The sequence below is a fragment of the Salvelinus namaycush genome, chromosome 7, assembly GCF_016432855.1.
Source record: "Salvelinus namaycush isolate Seneca chromosome 7, SaNama_1.0, whole genome shotgun sequence".
In the NCBI taxonomy this organism is placed as follows: Eukaryota; Metazoa; Chordata; class Actinopteri; order Salmoniformes; family Salmonidae; genus Salvelinus; species Salvelinus namaycush.
The window spans coordinates 47104771-47128500 of record NC_052313.1 but is presented as its reverse complement, the minus strand read 5'-3'; the positions used below and the strand labels follow the sequence as shown (position 1 = coordinate 47128500).

Here is a 23730-nt window from a genome sequence, read left to right as displayed (position 1 = left end):
AGAAATTGGTTTAGGCTACAGAACCATTGTCAACAATTAGAAAGAAGATGGGGACAATACGATCACCACTTAACAATCACACATACTTTATCTAATGTGCCAGTTGCTGTACATCTACATCTATTCTTGGAAGGCTGTACCTCAGCATCAAAGAGGGAGTCAAATAGTGAATCACACTCAATTAGTATAATAACAGTCAAGATAATTACACAAGCAAACTACCAGGGAGAGAAAAAAAACACCTAGTGATCACATCTGTCGCTCGGAATGCGTGTCAGCCATTAAATTGTCTATCTCTGTCTGAGGTGTATCACCTAGCCGCCATGTCCCCAGCTAATCAGTGGAGGTGTTGGGAGGAGAACGTTTGTTTCTCTCTCCATCTACACCTCCCTCCAGAACGCCTGTCACATCAGCGGAGGTGAAAGGTCACCCCAGCGCCATCTGCTCAAAGCGGGGCTCCTCCGCCAAAAGAAGCCAACCACACACTATGCAGTAGAGTAGACCAAATAAAAACAACGTTGCCTATTTCGTTCAGAAAAAATGTATGAATGTCTCTCCCAATTCCTTGTAAGTGAGTTGGATGTGGAGTGCATAGTGACAGACAGGTGTTTTAAAAAAACAACAACTGTTGATTACTTCCGTAAATATCTCAGAATGTGCTTCAGAGCACAATTATTTTGCATTGGTGTCAAAGGGAGAGAGATGAGTGAGTGTCATTATCTTTTAATCAAATCAATAAATGTGTTTATATCAGAGTGTATGTAGGTATTTGGCTGCTTCTGCAGATTAATCAAGGGAAAATGCTACAGGACCTTTTACAATGTAACAAATAATGTAAATTACACTGTATAAACACCAAGATGACATGTTGCCTATAAAATTATATTTGTGGTCTTCCATTCATATAAACCCATAGTAAATAGTTCAAGTTAGACATAATTCAGAAAATAGGTCCAATGCAGCTGTTTTTATCTCAATATCAAATCATTTTTCTGGGTAAAAATTAAGTACCTTACTGTGATTTTAATTGAAAACATGGTCAAAAAAGAAACAAAAATAGCTTTTTAGCAAAGTGAAATTTCTCAAGCAATAATTTTGCTAGGACTGCCTGGGAGTGGTCTGAGTGGGTACGGGAAAACTGAAAACTAGCTGTTATTGGCAGAGAGGTTTGCAACCCTCTTTCTTATTGGTCTATTAAATAATTTACCGCCTGGTGATGTCACCAGGCAGACCAAAACTCCATACCATCAAAACGTTCATGGCGAGAAGGGCTCCAGCTTTTGTCAAATTAATGTAAAAAGTTGCCAACCTTAACCAAATTCTCCTAACCTGCTACGAAAAGTCAAGTCTGACGTTAACTTGACAAAAGCTAGATCCCTTCGATCCATCACCCACTCAAACAGCTCTTACACTAAAAGGGCATTATAATTACTTTCATAATTTCACAGTATTATTCCAACCTGATAGTGTGGAAATATAATTATATTCAGTGTCCAAAGGTCATAGAGTGGATTGCGAGCAGTTCCTCATATTTCTGCTCCAATCAGAAATCGACTTTCATCCTGACTCCACTGTGACTGGTCCTTGTCTTTTTCCTCCACTGTGGGAAAGTTTCAAAATGGCCACTCCCCAGTGTAGAGGGCAGAGAAGCCCAAGGCCATCAGTGCAGTCACCAGTACAGTCAAGAGCTTCTGCCACCACAGGCAGTGGTCCATCTTCTGTTCCAGCCTGGAGCTGCTGGCCATCAACTGAAGGAGCTGGGGGAACATCAGAGGGCACCAACGGCAACCGGGGCATATTCATTAGGCACCAAATGGAAGAAAACAGACTGAAACATGGTGGGACTACCTGCCCTTGTCCCGTAAGTAATGCCCATTTTTGTCTTCAGTTGCAAAACATTTAAAGACATTTTTCCTTCCATATGGAACACGACCCAGGTGAAGTATCGGACCTTTTTCAGACCACAAACTGACTTCAGATGGACTTGATAGATTGAACATTTCAGCAGGCAAAGATAATAGTAAATATGTAATTGTCCTATTGAGACATTTGCATAATAAGGGTGTGTGTGTGTCAGTGTCTGTCGCCCGAGGTCACAACTCACCGTGGTGTGCATGTCTTGGTAGCCATTGGTCTCCATTTTGTGAGACCTGTCAGTCACAGGGCTGAGTGCCAACTTGATGCCCTCTAGCATTCGACACCGCAGCCTGAAGGTAAAGAAAATAGAAGACCATTGGTGAACAGTCCTTACACATGCGTCCTCGAGGCCTTGTTGCCTTTGGTGACAGTCAACAAAGCAATACTCATAAAACTGGTTTGAGTTGTGTTCTGTGTGTGTAATAGATGGTGCTACCTGTGCTCCATTATTTTAGCCTTTGGGACACCCTTCCAGAAGTGGGCGAGGTCTGTGCTCCCCCCACCGCTACATGGCTCCATCTCAGCAGCCATGATTAAGAAGCGGTCCTGAGGAGAGCACAGAGACCCTGAGAGCCAATCAGAGAGGAGGGAATTCGACCACAAACAATTAGAGGACAGCAACAATTTCACATGAGCTAGTCCTTGACCTTCTCAAAACCTGAATGATGGGTTTATATTACATAGAGACAGAGGAGATGGAAGAATTAAGGCTACGATATGTAGTACCTCCATGCAGGGACACAGTGATTTCCATACTCTTGCCCGCCCCACAGCTGCTATTGCTGGGCTTCACCCTGTACTTCTCTGGGGCTGTGGTCCGCACCTGCGGCAAAACACAAACAAGGCTGCTCTCATACAAGTATATTTTACTGATGCAATCACACACTTAAAAAGAGCAACATGAGAACTGACCTTGAAGGCCACTTGGTTTTTGGTGACATTATTAAGCATGATCAGACATCTCTTCTCACCCTCTCTGTGGCCAAAGCACAACTCATCATCAGGACTGAAAAGAGAGAGCGAGAGTGTGGGAGCCACATATTATCTCCGTCTAGCAGCTCTCAGTGTAAACAGTTGCCTCATAACCTTAAAAGGTAGTGTGAGGTCTGTGGTTGGAAACTATGTGACTCAATACGTTTTGGAAGTGCTTACACTATACTGTATGTATCAGGGCAAATACACAGAATCCAAAGCTAACCTGATATAGAGTAAGGTGCCTTTGAAAGTGACGGTTGGCCTACGGGATCCTTTCCATCTGATGGAGCCCTCATTGTCCCCATCCTGTGCCAAGTATACCTGCCTCAGACAAAGACAGAGAAATCAAGGACACTAATGTTACTGTTACTGATATCACTCAATGCACTTATGAGATCCGAGAGTGTAACAAAGTTCAGTATTAAAACCAAGGGGTGTCGTAAGGGGAACGAAGGACAACATTTCTGGTTCTGAGTGTAGGAGAGCTCGGCTCCAGGGTGTCCTTGGCCTCCAGGTCATCATCCTTTGACTCAGTGTCATCCTCTTGTCCAGTCTCTGATATGGGGTTCTGGAAGACGTCATCAGGCAACGGTGGGTAACTGAATTTGAATGGGTCCTGGGAGAAAATTAGAAAAGAACTCCATAGTAAATGCAATGCATTTGTATTACATCAATTATTTATCCTTGTAGTATAACGTACTGGTGATGAATTCTGGCAAGGTGTGTGTGTATACAACATAGTATTGGTTTATGTACTGTATGCATGATACCAACAAATGGCGTTGTTTGTATGTATGCAAGTACGTGTGTGTGCACAGACACAGCAGCTTTACATGAGAACGTGGATGTATGACTCTTGTATAGGTCGGTCATGTGTCTGACTTGTGCATCATTTGCACTGTACCGAAAGCAACGTGCATGCATGTTGTCATGTTAGCCAATGGGCATTCACAGATGTTTTAACATCTGCATGTGCTTATGTGCTCAGTAGATATTTGGATGTATGGGGGTCATTGTGGCCATTGAGCGGTAAGTTACACACAGTTCCTCCCATGTAGGACGGGAGGTTCTCCCTATCAACATAGTTCTGGATGTCACTCTTGGACACAAACTTCAGCTTGTCGATGGCGTCTTGACTGAGCATGTTCTTCACCATCTTCCATGCCGCTATATATAGAAGATGGGGGGAGTGTAGTTAGTAGTATTGACTGCAACAGTGACATTGAGTGGAAGCATAGCATTTTCTTCTTTAAGTGACTCACCATTCATGATCCATGGCATCTCGTACATGAGCATTTTGGCTGAAATGAAATAGGACGCATAAATCATAACACGATTCATTTGACATTCTCTGTAGGCAATAAAGGCATGCAATTGGGTTCACTGAGTCCTTTATTCGCTATGGGACCAAATGCACCAGGTGGAAGCCACAGGCGGCTGGTGGCAGCTTATTTGGGGAGGACGAGCTCATAGTAATGGCTGGAAGGGAATAGATGGAATGGTATCGAACCCATGGCTTCCATGTGTTTGGTAACATTCCATTTACTCCATTCCAGCCATTACTATGAGCCGTCCTCTCCTCAATAGCCTCCTGTGTTGGAAGCCCACCAGAAGAAATGGATACTTACAAAGCAATCTAGGGTAATACACTTGGAAGCAATTGATTATATATTTGATCAAATCCATGTCCTACAAGAGAAAAGAGAAGAGAGAATTCCTATCGTTCAAATAAATATTTTCAACAAATAAACCAATAAATCTTTCACCCTGGCATGTGAAGAGAAACTTGTTTTGAAAGCACACAGCTGTACTGTATGTCTCCTGCCATATTTTGAGCCCCAAGCTAAGGCATGACCCAGATTGGGCAACGGAGAATACTTTGTCTCAATGTATTCCAGACACTGCTTCTGTTTATACCATCTTACGCTCCTAAGAAACCACTTCAGAGAAAAATGTTAGAATACATTTAATAGTCAGCATCTAGTACTTCAGAGCTTGCCATCTACTACATGTTTGTGCTTGTCATGCACAGTTCACTGTACATAATATGAAAAGAAAATAACAGAACATGCATGAGTGTAGAATAGGTGAGGATAGTTCAGGTTTACCTTAGTAGGTCTTCACAAAAGGTAGTTTAAAAGCACCCAAAGACAAGCATTAGTGTGTAAAGATCCCCTCAGTGACTTGTTAACACAAAATGTTTGGACATTGATACCAAGTTCCACAACTTAAATCAGCTAGAGGGGAATGAGAGGAGAGCAGACATCTTACAACGCAGCTTAGACCCGCTTCGGACATGTCAAAGATCACGGTGAGGGGAATCCCTGGTTCCCGCCGGGTGTAGCTCTCCAACCAGAATGCCACGTACCTTTTCTTCTCCGTCAACATCTTCACATCCTTCATGTGCAGCTTAACCCTGAACCAGACTGGGCAGACAACAAGAAAAATGGGTAATCCTCAGTGGCCTTCAAGACAGAGACCCAAATAGCTCAAAAAGACAAACTGTAATCCACCATACAAAAATTCAAGATTCCAATCTCAATCCTAACTTGAATTGTGCGTGCACCTAAATCAGGAAACTACAGTCTGAATAGTGAGATGCATAGAAAAACGATCACAGCACCCCAAAGAGAGGATGAGGCTTTTACAAGAGATAAAATGATGATGTTGGCCATAAATGAGGTATCTCAGAAACAACATTTTCACAACAGAACCTTCCTGATTGGCAGTGAGCACATATGTTGAAAAAATAAATAAAAATACCTACACAGTTTGTTGCCCTCTTTATCATAGCCATGGAGATAATGCATGCCAGACTCAAATAGAGACTTTTGCACAGAGCTTTCGTTGATGTCTGGAAGAGAAAGGGATATTAAAAAAATGAATCAAACCGGACTATCAATGCTGTCTATAATAATAATACATTATTCTTATACATTATACTTATGTAGCGCTATTCATTACATAAAGAAAATTTCAAAGCGGGAAACATCTTATCAACACCATCATGTTCAACTAGTGGAAGTATCTCAGCAATTTGCAGAATGCACAATAACCTGGTATGTGTTCTAGCCAGCTATTCTACTGTTCTTTGTTGGAGCTATATGTTCATTAATACAGCTATACAGTATGGGACAAGGCCACTGGTTGACATCAAGTCCCTGTAAAGGCAAAGGTCAATCCACCATTCAGTTTGAATTCTTTTCTCCACTTAAGACTCTCATCGATCATCTTCAAGGTGTCCTCCACCACAAAGTGGCGCCACTCCAGATAACCGTCAACCAAAACATCATCCTTCCATAACCTGTCCACATCCCTGGGGTCATACTTGTCTGGTGAGTCTGTGGGAAAATGGATGTCGCTCAATACTATTACTCTGTGCGTTTGTGTGGTACATTGAATCCAGTTGAGCTGCAAGTGCACTGCTTCGGTCTTAAAAAATGTGTGATAGTTTCAGGTTAAAATACTCGACTTATGATTGGTATGGACAACTATGCAGCATCAAAACAGTGGCATATACTGAACACGAACACACACACACACACACACACACACACACACACACCTAGGTTGATATACACTTCAAAAGGTGCAAATGCACATGGATTTCAGTGTTCTCAGGAGAAATGTTTGCTGTTGTTGCGCAATCCTACTTTAGCCTACTCTATCCCCAAACAGCTGTTCCAGGACAACAAGTAGAAACCAGAGCGCTCACCTTGTGCATATTCGATACGGAATCGTTTTCTTGTTTCCTCTATTTTCTTTTGAATGTCCTGTTTGAGAGGAAATATTTCAAAATATCGCCAATTATTCAAATGTTATAACTAGCATGTCAACTTTTACTGTTATTATTAGGCTTACCTGCTCTGATAAAGCCGATCTTGCGTCCGTCATGCTCAAAAGACAACAAACCAAAACCAGTTGGTTCGGATGTGTCCCTGACGCGCTGTCTGGGAGGAAGTAGACCATCATGTTTCAACATTTCAGCTGTTACAGACGAACTGACACTCCAAATGCTTAAAAGCCACAATGTCAGTTCGACAGTCTGACCCTGCCACTTTGATTGGTAAAGGCAACATGGATGCAATGATTGTACAGTATGAGGTTGGATAGTTTACAACATATTTTGTAGTCAACACTGAACACTCAAACATTCTAATGACAACAAAAACAAACGATTTAATTTAGCAGAGCACATGTATGACGCACAAATTGCATATAAAATCTTCGGCACCTGTGTGTGTGTGCGCCACTGCCAATTGACAGGTGAAGTTCTCTAGACCAGAGTTTTACTAAACTTGGTCCTGGGCCCCCCCATGGCTGCACGTTTTGGGTTTTGCCCTTGCACTACACATCTGATTAAATAACTGACTTGCTCTATATGTATTAGTTTGAACTACTATCCACTAGGTGGCACCATGTAGTCGTGAACTAAATAGCTTCTTTTTTTTCAAAGGCTTCCAGGATATTTTTTTCTCCTGGTTCTTGGTTGCCGTATGCAGCGCGTGCGTTTGTCAGCGTTTGAGTGTACTGCACTAACTGAAGGTAACGAGCTATATACGTTATGTATCGTGCATTTATTCACAATGAGTTACCGTCTATAATAATGTTATAGCTATTGACGTTTGAGGATATATCTATTTTATTTCTGGTGTGTGTCTAACCGCCAGCTGCCTCCATCTTTGTTTTGAAGATGTCATTGCTAGCTGATGATAATTTGCTCGCTATGGCTCCCCTGGAGCGCCTATGCTAGCCAGCTAACGTTAGTTAGTACATGTTTTGAAATTAAGTGTTTTATGACAACAATGCATTTCCCTTTACAGACTGTAGCTGCGATCTAAACCACACTGCAGGAGAAGCACCACCATGGTAAGGTGCCTTTCTAGAATCAAGATACCACATTGGACCTTTTTGATTAGCCTAGTTCTGCACTTTTTGGTTAGTTTTGCACGTTAAACATTGATGAAACAATGTATGTTGGTTGGGTGTTATCAATGAATCATGGTGATAACAGTGTCCTCCATCCTCTGTTGTCCTGGACAGGAGGACCATGGTAGCATCTACTCCTGGTTTGCCCACCCTATGTATGGCCACTACTGGCAGCATTACCAGCAGGCTATGAACTGGCACCAGAGACACAGGCAGGCCTACAGAAAGGCCTGGGAGGCTGCCTACGGGCCAGGGTACCCCCAACAGTACCCCACTGCCCCCCAACGCTATGCAGACTGGCATGGGGGAGAGAGGAGAGCAGAGGAGACGGTCGCTGCTAAGGACCATGTGGAAGAGGATTTGGAGGGGGGCGCAGATGACGAGGAGTGGGACGGAGAAAGTGGCTCGGACAGCGAAATCGAATGTGATGTCAGCAACATGGAGATCACAGAGGAGCTGCGCCAGTATTTTGCCCAGACTGAGCGGCACAAGGAGGAGCTCAGTGAGTGTGTGTGTGTGTCAGTCAGTCAGTCTCTACATCTAAAAGTTCCACAATGAGTGTTAATAACTCTATAATAACCCCCTAACACCACGATCATATGGTCTTTGGATCATATTGCTGTATAAGTAGACAACTTAACGCACCATTACAACTACATGTAATGAATTATGAAGTATTCTGAGGCTGACTTTAAAAGCCTTGTGTCTTGTGTTCCTCCCCACAGAGAAGCAGCAGCAGCTGGAGGCGGAGCAGCTGGATACTTACGTGTTGGCCGACCAGGACATGCACAGAATTTCCTGGCACGGCAGGTCGCTGCCCCCCTCTGAGCGGCCGGGCGAGCGCCGAGGCTCTGAGATGAAGAAGCTGTACGGGGAAGACGCGGCAAAGGTCCAGGGCATGGAGACGGCCATGCAGCTCACCTTCGACAGAAACTGTGACAAGAAACAGCCCAAATACTGGCCCGTCATCCCTCTAAAACTGTAGCTCCACTACAGACATCTATCTTCTTCCAATGGAGCTCACCCACACACTGTTCCAGTCTAGACAACCCCCTGAAACATAGAGCTGAGAAACTGGGTCATGTTCAGTAGGGAGGAAACTGATTGAAATGGAGAGGTACTCCCTGCAACCTGATCACAGTGCCTAAACATTCCCCTCTCACCATAATATCGTATGTCAACCAACATTTTGGGGGGGAATTTTATTTCTGTTCTTCTGGTTTCACAATGAAATGATGACAAATTCATAAGATGCAGGCACAAGAAGAGGACGAGTATACACAATTTGCATAAATGTTTAAGCTCCCCCAGCAAATTGAGTTTACAGACTCCAAAGTTAAATCTTTTTTTCAGGCTACCTGTTCTGTCAACAAGCATGGTTTCATGTCCAGGTAGCCTTCAATCTATGATCCTCTTATTGCTGTCAAGGTAGTTCTTTTTTTATATATTTTTTTATTTGGGTGGATTTCTTTCCTATTTCATTCAACCATAAATGAAGAAAGAGATGGTTTTGATTTCATCATCTCCAGATACTGCATAATAGCCTCCGCCTCTATGTTTGTCTGCTTCTTTCTCAACATTCAGATGGGTTGTGTCTGTCTCAGCGGCTCAGGTAGAACAATGTGTTGGTTTCTTCCCGTGTGTCTGTTTCATATCAAAATCGTTTGTATTTTTTTTTTTTTATAAGATTGTTGATATAGTTTCTAATAAAGAATGTTTGTGATGAATTGAAACTCTAAATATGTTATCAGATTTGAAATGTCAAATTCTGTTTCAGTGAGGCTAATAATCATTTATGTCCCTGTAAATAGAATTTTGGTACTTTGATTTCATTTGGTCTGAGTCTGTTATATATGAGAATCCAGCCACTGAGTGGATTCCGGCATAGCTGTAGTGAAGGTTTTGGCTTTGATTTTTAAAGCAACTTACTGTCACAGGTAATCAGCTGGTCCAACTGCTAGAAAAGAGGCCAGCACACAGAACAGACCTCTACTCTAGTGAGTTACATCTACACACGCTTGACATTTACATTGGGGTCATGGTGCAACAAACCGTTGGTGGCGTTCTGTGTAGGGTAGGAGCTGCAGAGGTCTTGCATCACCTGGCATTTCACTCTTAGCCCACTGGCCATGGAGGCCAAGCCAAGAGGTCAAATGTGATATTTTATAGATAATTTCCTCCCCTACCATAAACACTGATGTTACTTCTCTTGTCCCATTAAAGTTTATTCAATTTTACAAAAACAGGCACTGTAACAGTATTGACAAAAACAACCCCCCCCCCCCCCCCCCCCCCCCCCTGTATGATACAGCCTATCCAGGCTGTATCATATCCTGCCGGGATTGGGAGTCCCATAGGGCGGCGCACAATTGTCCCAGCGTCGTCCGGGTTTGGCTGGGTAGGCCCTCATTGTAAATAAGAATTTGTTCTTAATTAACTGACTTGCCTAGTTATATAAAGGTTAAATACAAAAATAAAATACTACATCAAGCATGTCATTATAGAGATCAAAATATGTTGAATGTAATTTTGTTGCAGACATTAGTACGCTTTTCTATTGACTAAAAAGGGCCCAAGGCCCAGCAGCGACGTCACTCACTCTTCCCCGTCCCCACGGGATGGGGTGCATTGATTTCGGGGAGAGCGTTCGTGCACTGGTGCTCCAGCGCGCGCCCTGCTGCCCTGCACGAAACAGCTCCCCACTTGCAGAACTTTTTGTCACATCGCATCGGCCAAGCACTGAAGTTCTACGAAAGTAACAAAATGGGTAGGTGCAATTATTAATACCCAAATACTTTCCTATTCGTTTCTTCAACTGGAAAACTTGAGTATACAGGTATTTTTTTTAACTTCATGCTTGGGTGCGTTTTTAATGTCATAGCAATGGTGTTCAGCAGGATAGAGTGCTCGATTTATTGGGCACATAGACGTAGCCTACAAACACGATCAAATGACAAGATTAAGGCGATGTTAAGTGATTTTCTTTATGGTGGCAGGTTTAAATTCTATCATCTGAACTGCGCTCTCATAGTTCCTTTGCCTAATCTAGTCTACTGTCTAATGCATGAATGCTGAGCACAACAAAAAATTATAATCTAATAACTAATAGGTCTAAAGAATGTAGTAGCCTACAGTTACTAAATCGTTTTTTTGTATTCTGTTTTATATTATATCAGCTTTTTCTGTCTACGCTAATAAATTAAGTGAATGCGGTGACAGTGTGTTTCCTGGCCCCTGTTGTAGCCCAAATGGATGGGAAAGAATCCAAGTGTTCTGTCCCAGCTGTGGCCTTGGAATAATTCATTTTACTCTGGACATTCTCCGCCGACCCGGCAGTGTGTATCCATGGAGTCTGACGGCAGACTACTCTCTGCCCCAACAGAGACTGGGAATATTCTCGAAGTGAAATTGTTTCTGCTTGCAGTGTGAGCAAAGAGTTTGAATTATGACACTGACTGACTAATCAAAAGGGAACCGTCGTGCTCTACACTGACTGACTAATCAAAAGGGAACCGTCTGCTCTACACTGACTGACTAATCAAAAGGGAACCGTCGTGCTCTACACTGACTGACTAATCAAAAGGGAACCGTCGTGCTCTACACTGGCTGACTAATCAAAAGGGAACCGTCGTGCTCTACACTGACTGACTAATCAAAAGGGAACCGTCGTGCTCTACACTGGCTGACTAATCAAAAGGGAACCGTCGTGCTCTACACTGACTGACTAATCAAAAGGGAACCGTCGTGCTCTACACTGACTGACTAATCAAAAGGGAACCGTCGTGCTCTACACTGACTGACTAATCAAAAGGGAACCGTCGTGCTCTACACTGGCTGACTAATCAAAAGGGAACCGTCTACACTGGCTGACTACCCACGAGGACCTCACTTAGTTGTCAGCCAACCTCTCCAATAAAACACCATCTCTCTCCTCTCTCTTTGCTCTCCTCTGGTTGGTTAGGAAGCGGTTGCGTTACTGCTTCATGAAGCGCTTCACAGACTGAGAAGGCTCCAATTGGCTCATTCATCCCCCAGTCTCTCGCCTGAAACTATTCCACAGGTTGTTACTGTAAATGAGAATGTGTTCTCAGTCAACTTACCTGGTAAAATAATTGTTAAATAAAATAAATGGCCATTTGTTTATTGTGAGTTGAACAGCGAAGAGCCTCTTCAACACACACTTGATGAACACGTGCACACACACACACACACACTAGGTGAACTTACGTAGGATATTTGGGTAAATGGAGGACCGGAGCGGAGGTCTTACTCCTCTCTCTTTCCTCTCTTACTCCACTTCTCACTGTAAAGAAATCTCCATGACCGCCATTGGCTGTCTGGCTACTGTAGCCAGTCCCGTGGTATGAGCCATTTCTGAGACTTTCATGCAACCATTGGTTTCTCTGGTCTCTGAGACGGGAAGATGGATGGATCGTTGAGATAACTCGTTGCCATAGCGACGGCTATGTATGCTGTCTGTATGATGTAAGCACCGTCTCAATCCTGTCACGTGTGATCTGGGGACACTCATGTGCGCGAACATACATACATACATACATACATACATACACACACACACACAGGCCGAGCATGCCTATTTGTAGCCCTGTCAATCTTTCTTTGCATCTACATGGGAACCATGACGATGACGATGATGATACCAACCTCCCAGGCCTGTACGTTCTCTCTCCTGCAAAATGACTTATTTTTGGCCTCTGAGTGATCACTGTAAAGGATTCCATTGGAGCGACAGGCTAGGCGCAGGTGCAACATTTTCCTGGGTGGCGGGTTGTTTTGAAGCAGAGGCCCTGGTCATGTGACCCTGGCTTCCTGGGGGATATATGAAATGGTGGGGGGGTACCTGCTGTGGGGATGTGATGTGACATCATGTTGAGCTGCCTGCAGTATCTGGGCCAGAGGGATTACGGGGCTAGTCAGATAAAACAGTGGGGGGCGGGGTAGGAGGGCATGTCAGTAAAGACAGTGGTGAGATATTGTGAGTTGTTAAGGGAGATCCCACACTCCCGCCTCAATTTCCATCCTCAGCTCCTTGGCTTTTGAGCTCTCTGACTAGAAGATGTTGCACGATATAGACGGGAAAGCAAAATTCATTAATGATCTGTTTTTATCAAACAGTGGTTGCTTCTCGAGAGGAGAGTTGTGATCTGTCCCCTGAGTTATTCAGACACTTTTATCCCAATGTGTCTCCATTCCTGGGATCTCAGTGTTTTGTCTTGGAGTCTCTTGAACCCTCAAACTCCCCTCCCTATGGAACTCCCCTCACATCCATATATGTCTAGGGATGGATGCCGGCTCAGGAAATTGTCGGCCCACACAGTATAGTTCAGCCAGAGTTAAGGTGAGGACACTAGAGTTGCGGGTGTTTTCATTAAGGCAGTGTCTGAGAGCCAAATCAGACGCGACCAGCAGAGTTTGCATGGATGTACATGTGTGAGTGGATCTGTATATGTGTGTGCTCTAGTAAAACTGAGTATGAGCAGGCAAGGTGGTCGGCAAGATTGGGAAAGGTGCCGCCAGAACCTACAACTCCGTTGATGTTTGTGTGTTTGGTTACTAAGGATTAACTCTTTCCAGCATCCACGTTCAGAGTCCCTGATGAGAGGGAGCTAGGCATCTCCTTAGCGACGGGGCGAGAGCGTGCAGAGAATGGCCTGGCAGGAAAGTGGGTCATCCTGACAGATTACGTCCCGTGTGGCCGGCTCTGTCCGCTCTCCCCCGTCTAACCAGGGGAGCAGAATAGGAGTCGCTGCTGTTTCACAGCCCTCCATGTCCTCTAGTCCCAGCTGTGATTGACTTAATCAGAACATCCATTGGTTTTCTCCCAGCCAACGTTTCCCTTTTACAGGGAGCAAAGGCAATTAAAATGGCCAGGATTAGACTAAAGCGTCAGCAGGAGGCTCCTAATGCCCACTCCCAGATAATGTGCATTGTGTGTGTGTGTGTGTGTGTGTGTGTGTGTGTGTGTGTGTGTGTGTGTGTGTGTGTGTATTAGTTTGGTTGCTGGTGTTTGTGATCAGTCGATGAAACGGCATCCCCACCCGATAAGCAGTAGACACACACCATCACTGGATGGGTTGCTGCTATCCCAGGTTAGTAGGACACTAGACTCAGACGACGGTTCGGAGAGGGTTCAGAGGTCAGACAAGGGCCGCCCATTGGAGGAAACACAGTAGGCTGCAGTAGGGTGACCTAATGGGGGTCATTAAAATCATGGGAACTTGTCCAATAACATGGGCATGTCTCAATTTGCACCCTATTCCCTATATACAGTAGTTCACTACTTTTAGAGCACCATTAATTAGGGAATAGGGTGCCATTTGGGATGATGCAGGTGCATGCAGAATGCCTCTCGGGGTGGTGTGCTTGTGGTTCTTGGTACATTGAGAAAATCCTGTTGTTTTCTCTAATGGATGGAGAGTCCCGCAAGCGGTGGAGGGGAGGCAGGTCTTCGGGGGCTTTAAATAACTCTTGAGAGGGAGGGAGACCGAGACAGCTTGAGGCGTAAACAAAAACATGACTGTTTGTTCTAAAGCCTCTGTCTGGGTGGCCATCCACTAGCTCTGGGGAGATCGTCTACAGACCATAGAATCAGGTGTGTTAAATTAGGGTTGTACTGAAAACCCACAGGACGGTAGATCTCCAGGAAGAGGGTTGGGCAGCTCTGGCCTAGACAGAACATCCACCCACAGGGTTGACTATATCTGTTGCCATTTCTTTTCCAAACTTTACTAGACTCTCTTTACAGCCATCCATATTTAGCTCAGGATTTCAAAGATTTGCACTTTATTGACTTCAGCTGTCAGAGAGAACACGGAGGACGTGTCCTAGGAACAGATAGCATCGTTAGTTTCATAGATTTCAATCAGCTTATGGCTGTCGTCATGTTGACATGTCACCATAGCAACAGCGCTTAACATCCCCTCGGCCTAACATAATCTCTCTGATGTTGAGTCGATATTTGAATCGACTCACATGTTGACTTGTGAAAGATCGGACCGATCCAGTTTGCCAAGTCAGATATACATAAATATCCTTTAACGGAATTGGTTAAGTTTTGTAAACCGATTTCCAAAATGGAGGTGCTTTGGGAATGGGACAGAATTGGAGGACATAACTGCAGTGTTGTTTCCAGGGACATCAAAGGGAGGCCAGACTGTTCCTTTCTCCCCATTAACTCCACATCGGAGGGCATAATGGAGCCGTAATGGCCTCATTACTGGGAGAGAGACGACCCATTGTGGCTCTAGTTTCTCTCTATTCCACAGTAATGAGAGGGGTCCCGGTCCCGCTCCTGAATTCATATTCATAGTTTTTTAAATTATTATTATTTTGTGGTCATAAGAAAGTAAGTAGTCATTTCCTCTGAGGAAATAAAGGCATTGTTCTATTGTTGAGTTCTTTATAAAGGGTAGCCATGCGGCGGACATCTTTGGTTCAGTGCATTTTTGGACTTTAATAGAGAGAGGAATTCTGGGACATAGAATGAGTCAGCAAAGACTAGTGATCAGGGTGGCCTTGACCAGAGTGTGTCAGAGGGCCACACTAAAACGAGAGAGCGTTAGTTCTTGGCCTGTCTAGACCGCATTTGTTAGTCCTTAGTGGGTAATTCACAGCCAGTATACAGGATACAGTCACATGGATACAGAGGATGAATATACAGGGATATGAAATCCCCCCCATTCCCCAATGTCCCTCCCAACCACAGACTAACCATAGAAATATAATAACTAGAACAGCTGTTTTTGTTATGACACTATGGTCAAGGATTCTATGATTGGGGCTGATAGCCACTCTACTTGACCAAAGCCCAATGTCTAATTCTGCAGGAGATTTCCAGAGAGGATATACAGTATTGGCTTGACCTGTTATATCTCCTAAATTGGAACAGATTGGATCCGAACCTCAAAGTGTGTGTAGTATGTGTGTGTGTATTATGTGTGTGTGTATTATGTGTGTGTGCAGAAGGAGAGAGTGCCAGGGCCCACTGTATCTCATCTTCTGGACTAGTGCTTAATCTGTGACCCAGCATAAGGGATTATTGGATGTGGGGGAAATGGACCCTGAGGTTCACCCAGGAGGTTTGCGGTTTGCTCCCCCTCTATGACCATTGGATTGGATAGTGTGTGTGGGGGGTGGGGGTGGAGGATGTGTGTGTGTGACGATATTCAACCTTCAGGAGCCTAGCTGTAGGGTTAAACTGCACTGCTCAGTGCTCAGCTCAGACAGCCAGAGCCTCCATATGAGGATCTTTCCACCACGTATTGGACCCTTAGAGTCTGACTCCTGATGACATTCTGTAAAACATCTGTGTGTGCTCTGAAAGCCCCTTTCCTGGACAGTTTTGTGGCTCTGCTACAACAGACAGAGCACGAGGCTTTGTCCAGCTAGACACCAAGCATTTGAGCTGCATTAGGCCACATGCATCAGAAATAATACCTTATTTAAGAGGATTCGGGGCAGATTGCGTCCTTTTGTTTGAGGATGTGTGTGTGTATTAGAAAATGAGCTGAACAATAGTACACAGAGCAAATTAATTCAAATGAATTATGAATATGTAGTTTTTTCTTTGTAATTTTTTGTCCAGCATGAATTATCTTATATTTTGTTAGGATGGGAAAGTCTGTAACCATCCCCCAAACTGTAGGCCTATACTACAGATCAAACAAAGCCTAGACTATTCTGTATTATTTTCTCTCTCTCTGTATCTCCTCTTTTCCCTCTCTCCTCTTCTCCTTCTTCTCCCTCTCTCTCTCTCTCTACTCTCTGTAGATCACCCACTCTCTCTCTTTCTAGCCCTCTAGTCACCAGATGGAGAGTGGGCGGTGTGTTTTTGTGTGATAGCTGCTGTGCGTTAGAGCAAGTGCATATGTGAGCGTTGACGTGTGTGTATTTTGTGTGTCAGTGCTGTCAGTTTGCACACTGGTGCATGTGTGTGCTAACAGATACAGCCTGCGGTGCAGTAACCTATAACCCTGATTTAAGGGGGGGGGGGGTGACCACCTCACTATCTGTATCTCTCTCCTTTTTTCTCTCTTTCTATTCCTTTCTTTCTCTCACCTGTGTGATATAGCTGTACACGCTTAGAAACAAAGGTGCTATATAGAACCTTAAAGGGTTCTTCTTCAGTCCGGAGAACCCTTTGAAGAACCCTTTTTGGTTGCAGGTAGAACCCTTTTGGGTTCCATTTACAGAGGGTTCTACCTGGAACCCAAAAGGTTTCTACCTGGAACCAGAGGGTTGTACCTGGAATTTAAAGAATGGTTTACCCTATGGGGACAGCTGAAGAACCCTGTTGGAACCGTTTTTTCCAGAAGTGTAGGGATGCTATGTGCCTGGAGGCAGGGTTGGGCCATGTGATTGAGTTCATTCTATACTATAAAATAGAATGGGCGCTCAAAAATCTGCCATGATCAACGTTTTTATCCATGCCAAATTGGGATTGCAAGTGACATACGGCCAAAGCGTTAGCTGGCATCGTTTAGGGAGCACTAATCTGTGCAAAATCGGACAAGACCTTTGAATCTTGAAACGGGATTGTAGCCTAGTATACACAGAGGAGCTAAGCTTGCAAGTGAGGGAGGGAGAGGGTGAGAGAGAGAGGGAGAGGGTGAGAGAGAGAGGGTGAGAGAGAGAGGGTGAGAGAGAGAGAGAGAGAGAGAGAGAGAGAGAGAGAGAGAGAGAGAGAGAGAGAGAGAGAGAGAGAGAGAGAGAGAGAGAGAGAGAGAGAGAGAGAGAAGTCAGAATCCAAAATCCAGGGAGAAAAAGTACTCAAAGGAAAACATTTCAAATGGATGGGACGAAGCCAGCCATGGAGTCTGCCACAGAGGAAAACCAAGAGGAGAGGGAAGAAGGCAAAGGTACGGAATGGTCGTTGTTGTGATACGGAGCGTTTTTGCGCGTTTCAACCGTACTGTTAGACTGCTGCGCGATTTCACCTACTTGCGATGGCTTCGCTTCACGTGACACAAAAGCGCTGTTTTCTCCTCCTGCACCATGGCTTGCTCTGGCATGTGTTTTGTTATGAGCCTTTTGCAAATGACAAAGAATATGAAATGACATTTTTTTTTGTGTGTGTGTCCCATCAACGTTGGTTTTTATTTGGACATGTTTTGCTTGACCAAGATAGAGGGCTGAAGGCGCGCGCTCGGTTTTATGGAGCGTAGTTATTGCCAATTTGCTTTGCTTTGCTGCAGCCATGTAGAATCACCATTACCCTGTTTTTCAATCATGTGAAAATGATAAATGACTCGTGTGGCACATCAAAGGCGGGGTTGTCTCCATTGTATTGTCTCCTTTTGTATTATTTTTTTGTCTCAGGTGCGCGTATTGGTGTGGGCTAATGGTCAGGTGCATGGACCACTGCTGCCGAGATTGGAGCTCATCATTGCGAAATAACCGTTTCACAAAGGGATTTTGCCATAGACGTGGTCGTCAATGTGACTGTCATTGTTGTCTTTGGTTTTTGGAATAGACAAATTAGGATTTGGTTCTTTTGTTCGAGTATAAGAGGATGCAGTGCAGGACGCCCGTGTGTTGACGACCGTTGATAAAAAATAACATCCCACTGGGAATAAGGGATCAGCGACACATAAACTGGGGTCCCTTTCCACTTGACACATACCAAGCTCGGTCCTCTCATTTCACATGATAACACTCGTAAAAACAGCAGCTTTTGTCCATCATTGTTCATGGAATGACAAATTATAAATAGTAGGCTATGCGCAAGGCATAATATTGTTTCCGCTATATGTTGGGTGTCGTTGCCTTTGTCCAGCTACAAAGCAGGGGGTGGGGCCGACTCAATTTGCCCAATGTATAGGAATGTATATAGGGATTACATTTGTTTTTGATATAGGTTACTGGGGCAAAATAACACCCCCTGGCCAGTCGTTACCTCTCGGTAATCAGATAACAGGCAACATTGTCCATCACGTCAATTAGGCTACACTATTTTACAATCACTATTTCAATCAATCATTTTGATACAGGCTATCCCTTGGTGCTACAGCCTACTAAATCTAATAGCAGCTGGTTATATTACCTCCCTGTGGCTGAGGTCAGGAGTTGAATGCACAAATTTGATCCTAAATCAGTTCTTAGAGGGCAGTGCTATGTAGCAGCTAAAACTGTGTCCTCAGGGCTGCTCCTTTACCCTGCCCACCCCATCCATCCATCCTCCTGTTTCTAGCCATATAACCCTACACTCTTCTAAAAAAAAAAAGGGTTTCAAAAGGGTTCTTAGGCTGTCCACATAGGAAAACCATTTTTGGTTCCAGGTTAAACCCTTTTTGGTTCCAGTTAGAACCATTTTTGTGGAAAGGGTTCTGCACGGAACCCAAAATCCACTTATTTGGAACCAATTAACCAAAAGGGTTATACCTGGAACCAACAAGGGTTCTTCAAAGGGTTCTCTTATGGGGACAGCCGAATAACACTTTTAGGTTGTAGATAGCACCTTTTTTTTCTAACAGGGTACAACATACACCAAGGCTTTCTCCCCATCCCCCATCCGTTCAATGCGTTGTTCAGATGTGGTTACATTTGAATATGTTTTACATAGAGATTTACATTTAGTAGGCATACATGCTACATGTCATAAGGCTTGCCATAGCCAACAAATAGCCTACGTTGACCTAATCATAATAACTAACACTATAACATCAATGTTTGGGAGTAGTGAACTATACATATAGATTTTGCAGCAGCTTGGTGGTAGTTGAACTAAATTCAAATCTTGACAGTGTTTTCAGTAGTTAATTCCTGTTTTGCCATGTATATAGCAGTGTAGCTAACTACAGGAACTACACACTACTGTTTTTGCAAATGTTTTTGAAAATGGGTGAAGTAGGCTATAACATCCCTCCTTTTTCAGCATCAGACATGCCTAATTCTCACTTAAAACATAGTTTTTGTGTTTAATAGGCCAAATCACACATGAAAAAACTCATTCATTTTTCAAAATAAAAGCCTGAAACTATGTCTAAAGCCTGGTCACAGCCTGAGGAAGCCATTGGAAAAAGGAATCTGGTTGATACCCCTTTAAATGGAGGTTAGACAGGCCAGGGAACACAGATTTGTTTGTTTTTTATATCACTTCCGGGTTACATTTTCTCAGGTTTCCGCTTGCAGAATAAGTATTGTTATTCTCACAGACAATATTTTGACAGTTTTGGAAACTTTGGAGTGTTTTCTATCCTAATCTGTAAATTATATGCATATTCTACGATCTGGGCCAGAGAAAATGTCCATTTACGTTGGGCACGTTATATTTATTTTTTTAATTTAAAAAAAATCTGACCCCTAGCGCTAAGAGGTTAACATCTGACTCCACAGTGGTCTGTTCTTGCAACTTCTAGTCTATGACATTTCAGATTTAGATATTATAATTGATCAAAGTAGTTTGGAGGTAGTGAACTACAATTTCAAAGTAACTTTAGTTAAGTCAACTATGTTTTTCTTAACGGTAGCTTTAGTATCGCTTAACTTCCGTGTGAAGTAATTGGTAGCTTGGTAAATTATATTTTAAGAGTAGCTTCCCCAACACTGTATAACATCTCCTTAGGAAGTTCTCCTGTGGTGAATCATCTTACATGACACTTGCAGAACTAACGTTCTACAGGATATGTAGTTTATCTCTACGAAATTAATGTAACATGATATCCTGTGGTTTGGTTAGGGTTATGGGTGTGGATGGCATTCACAGTGAGGGAAGGGGCTGTGTGGCTGGCAATGTTTTCACGATCTACAACTGGAGTATATTCTACAACTGTTGACATTCCACCATAATCCTCAGCATCTCTAAGATGGAAGAGATTTATAGTGAGTAGGGCAAGCAGTTGAAGCTCTGCCATGTCATGTAAGAAGCTTGTGTGTTGTAAGTGCCAAGTGCCTCGCCTCCATTGGGGATCCAACAACATCAGTTGCACAGTAACAGCTGTAGATTCAGGCAACCAGGCAGCCTTGAGGTATCTAACCAAAGCATTCTTGCAGGCCTAACACCTCAGTCGACGCATCCGTCACAATTCATTATGTAATCTGACCAAAGATGTGACCTGACATCAAAGCCCCTTACAATGTAGCCTATAAAACATCTCTGTTGACATCTGTCACGCCCGCCTTTCAGGCTGAAGACCAACTCAACCGCTCACATTGGCTGTGATTTCGAACACCCAATTGGCATCCCTCCCTGTATTTCTGCCAAACCCCTTGAGGAGGCTAGGTGGAGTTTCAGTTGGGCTTCATTGTACTCCAATATAGTAGAGGCTGTGAGAGCGAGAGAGAGTTTAAATGATTATAGGCTATATCCCTACTATCTGGACCTGCGGTGCCTCAGTACAGGATAGTTATTCTCTCTTCTCTTTCTCTCTCCTTTGGCCTTTCCTATTCCCTCCTCTTCCGCTCACTCTCTGTCACCATTTTCCGCTCGGTCAGTTCACCTCCGTCTCTCCCTCCCTCTCTCCTTCTCTTTCTCTCTATGATGTCAGACTGACTTAGCCAGGCATAAACCTCCTATTCTCCCTGTATCACACAGGAAAGTAGGGAGGGGGCAGGGGTAGTATGTTCTCTCTTACGTAACTCTCCGCTGCGTTGCCGTCCACATCTTCAGATCACAACCGTGGGGGATTACGTCATCATCACCACGGCGATGGGGCGTAACAGTGGAGCGCTGATGGGTTCCGTTTTAATATATGAGTCGTAGAACATTTCCTCACTAGCGTTCAAGCTTAACGGAGGCAGAACAATCGCAGCGCTATGCTCCCTTGTGCTAAACCCTCTACTGTTCTGAACCTCTGTGTAAAGATCCGCAATGCAATGTATCCAACTGTAGGATAAGTGGATGCCATTGGAATGTAGCACCGTAGGGTGTGTGTGTGTGTGTGTGTGTGTGTGTGTGTGTGTGTGTGTGTGTGTGTGTGTGTGTGTGTGTGTGTGTGTGTGTGTGTGTGTGTGTGTGTGTGTGTGAAATTCCCTGGTTACATTGAGTACTGTTACATGCACACAATAATGCAATTATTGTGGAATGTCAGATTAATCAAATAGTTTGATTAAAACGTTTACATGCTTTGGAAGAAGAACGATTGCCCTAATAATCCTGTTTACATGGACACATGAAACCCGATGGCACTCGGATAAATGCAGGAAATCGGAAATCAAAATGAACATTCTACCACTGCGACCATGTTATTTTTGGAAAGCATATTTTGATTCGGACATATAAAGTTTGTATGTGAAAACTACACCGATCAAAAATATGAATGCAACATGTAAAGTTTTGGTCCCGTGTTTCATGAGCTGGAATAAAAGATCCCAGAAATTCACACACACAGTCATTCCGTTCTCAAGGTTCCGGAGAGGTCCAGCTGAGGCCCTGTGTATCTAAAGGTCCATCCCCTTCAGGAGGCCTGCCGTTTGATGGACGTGGGGGGAGGTGGAGGTGGGAGTGAGAAGGGGTGAGGGAGGAGTTAGCAGGTTTCCTAGTTCTTTGTGTGTTGGCTTGGTATCTCTCTCATATCACGGCTGTGATATACCTGGAACCAAAAAGGGTTTCCCTATGGGGACAGCCAAAGAACCCGTTCGGAACCATTTTTTCTGAGTGTACAGTGACGCCTTCACTTGGCAGGATTTTCATGCTGCTGGCTATATGGCGATTCTCTCTCTCCCCCCCATCTTCCCCTTTCTTTCTTTTTCTCTGTTCATTTATTTTACCCAGTCTCTCCTAATTTCTCTCACTCTGTCGCTCTCTCTTTCATATCCTATCGCTCTTTCAGTCAGTCTGCTACATCCCTCTCTCACCCATTCACTGTCATCTCTTTCTCATCTCCATTATCTTAATTAATCTCCAAGCCCTTCAACAATTTCTCTCTTGCTCTCTCTGACACACACACACACACTGTCAGCCTCCACCTGGGGAGTGTGTGTGTGTGTGTGTGCATTCATGCATGCATGCATAAGATGTATTTTAGTGGGAGTGCATCCACGTGCAGCTCCTTAGGCTGTGTGAATTAAATTATGTATGTTTTGGTACGTGTCTGTGTGCATTTTAGTGTGTTTATGCTGTGTGTTCATTTTGTCTACAGTATGCTCTGTATGTGGGTATATGAATAGCACTGAGTGACAGGTTGGAGCAGCATGCATTGTTCCAATGCAATGCCAGCCGTGCCAACCTCCTGCCAGTCTCTTTGGCCCTCTTCCATCGCCTACTGATGCCCAATCTGCTCGCTCCACTCACATCCCATAAATCTCAGTGTGCCCGATTAACTCTCGTCATCGTTAACGATGACATCAATACATCCAGGATCATAAAGAGAGACAGCCAATGTGATTCTGCCCAGCGACTACAAAGAGAGGGAAATGGAGCAAAAGACAAAGAGGACTATGGTGTATTAGTGGAAACATTGAATGGAAATCTATTCTATGGAAATGGGCTCCACGATACTGTGTGTTATTCCCTAATTGTTAGTAAAAACATTCTCTCATGACTTTGGTTCACTTGTATCTGTATTCGCAATATAGCATCATGTCGAAATAACCACCACTAAGAAAGGACAGGGGGCTCTCTGGCCAGTCTCTGCTGTGGAGTCCATCTTTGATTCCATTGGCATCTGTAAGAAATGGACAGGACTTCGCATTGGGCCAGTGTCCATCCTTACCAGTGAGGTATGAAAACCTTCCTCCATTCACTCTGACCTGAAGAAGACATTGGTGGAAATGTAAGTGCTTAATTTGACCATGTGAATGACCATAATCACATGACAGGGGCATGGGAAAGGGCATTAGCTAAGTCTGTTACATAAGCCCATTGCCACCCCGACTCAAGACTGTACCAGACCCTTTGGCTGGAGGCTCAGACTTACATTTTGGTGAATTAATGTGACACCGCAGCAAACA

General features: G+C 43.9%; 3 protein-coding genes across 6 annotated transcripts in view; 2 read left to right on the top strand and 1 right to left on the bottom strand.

Moving 5' to 3' along the window:
• Positions 1-1131: 1131 nt before the first annotated feature.
• On the bottom strand, positions 1132-7218 carry LOC120051311 (motile sperm domain-containing protein 2-like). Of its 4 annotated transcripts, XM_038998127.1 has the most exons (16): positions 7127-7218; positions 6754-6842; positions 6608-6665; positions 6078-6233; positions 5660-5746; positions 5164-5318; positions 4521-4581; positions 4155-4193; positions 3935-4059; positions 3353-3508; positions 3116-3213; positions 2830-2923; positions 2644-2740; positions 2354-2483; positions 2105-2207; positions 1132-1757 (listed from the first exon to the last, which is right to left on the bottom strand). In XM_038998127.1, exons 2-16 carry the CDS (start codon positions 6784-6786, stop codon positions 1614-1616), a joined length of 1536 nt encoding a protein of 511 aa, XP_038854055.1. In that variant the 5' UTR covers positions 6787-6842; positions 7127-7218; the 3' UTR covers positions 1132-1613. The 4 variants fall into 4 exon arrangements, 2 of the variants coding, with proteins under 2 accessions (XP_038854055.1, XP_038854054.1); XM_038998126.1 differs by lacking the exon at positions 7127-7218 and having other exon boundaries at positions 6754-6861; XR_005477252.1 differs by lacking the exons at positions 2354-2483; positions 7127-7218 and having other exon boundaries at positions 1643-1757; positions 6754-6861.
• A 133-nt stretch (positions 7219-7351) lies between these two features.
• LOC120050488 (gem-associated protein 8-like) lies at positions 7352-9873 on the top strand. Its single transcript, XM_038997075.1, has 4 exons — positions 7352-7437; positions 7716-7761; positions 7936-8323; positions 8547-9873. The coding sequence occupies exons 2-4, from the start codon at positions 7759-7761 to the stop codon at positions 8804-8806; spliced, it is 651 nt and encodes a 216-aa protein (XP_038853003.1). The 5' UTR covers positions 7352-7437; positions 7716-7758; the 3' UTR covers positions 8807-9873.
• A 641-nt stretch (positions 9874-10514) lies between these two features.
• LOC120050487 (neuronal membrane glycoprotein M6-b-like) overlaps positions 10515-23730 on the top strand; it is a 32357-nt gene continuing 19141 nt past the window's right edge. Inside the window, exon 1 of the mRNA XM_038997074.1 lies at positions 10515-10588. Coding sequence (XP_038853002.1) covers positions 10585-10588 — 4 coding nt within the window. The 5' untranslated portion in view covers positions 10515-10584. The remainder of the gene's footprint in view (positions 10589-23730) is intronic.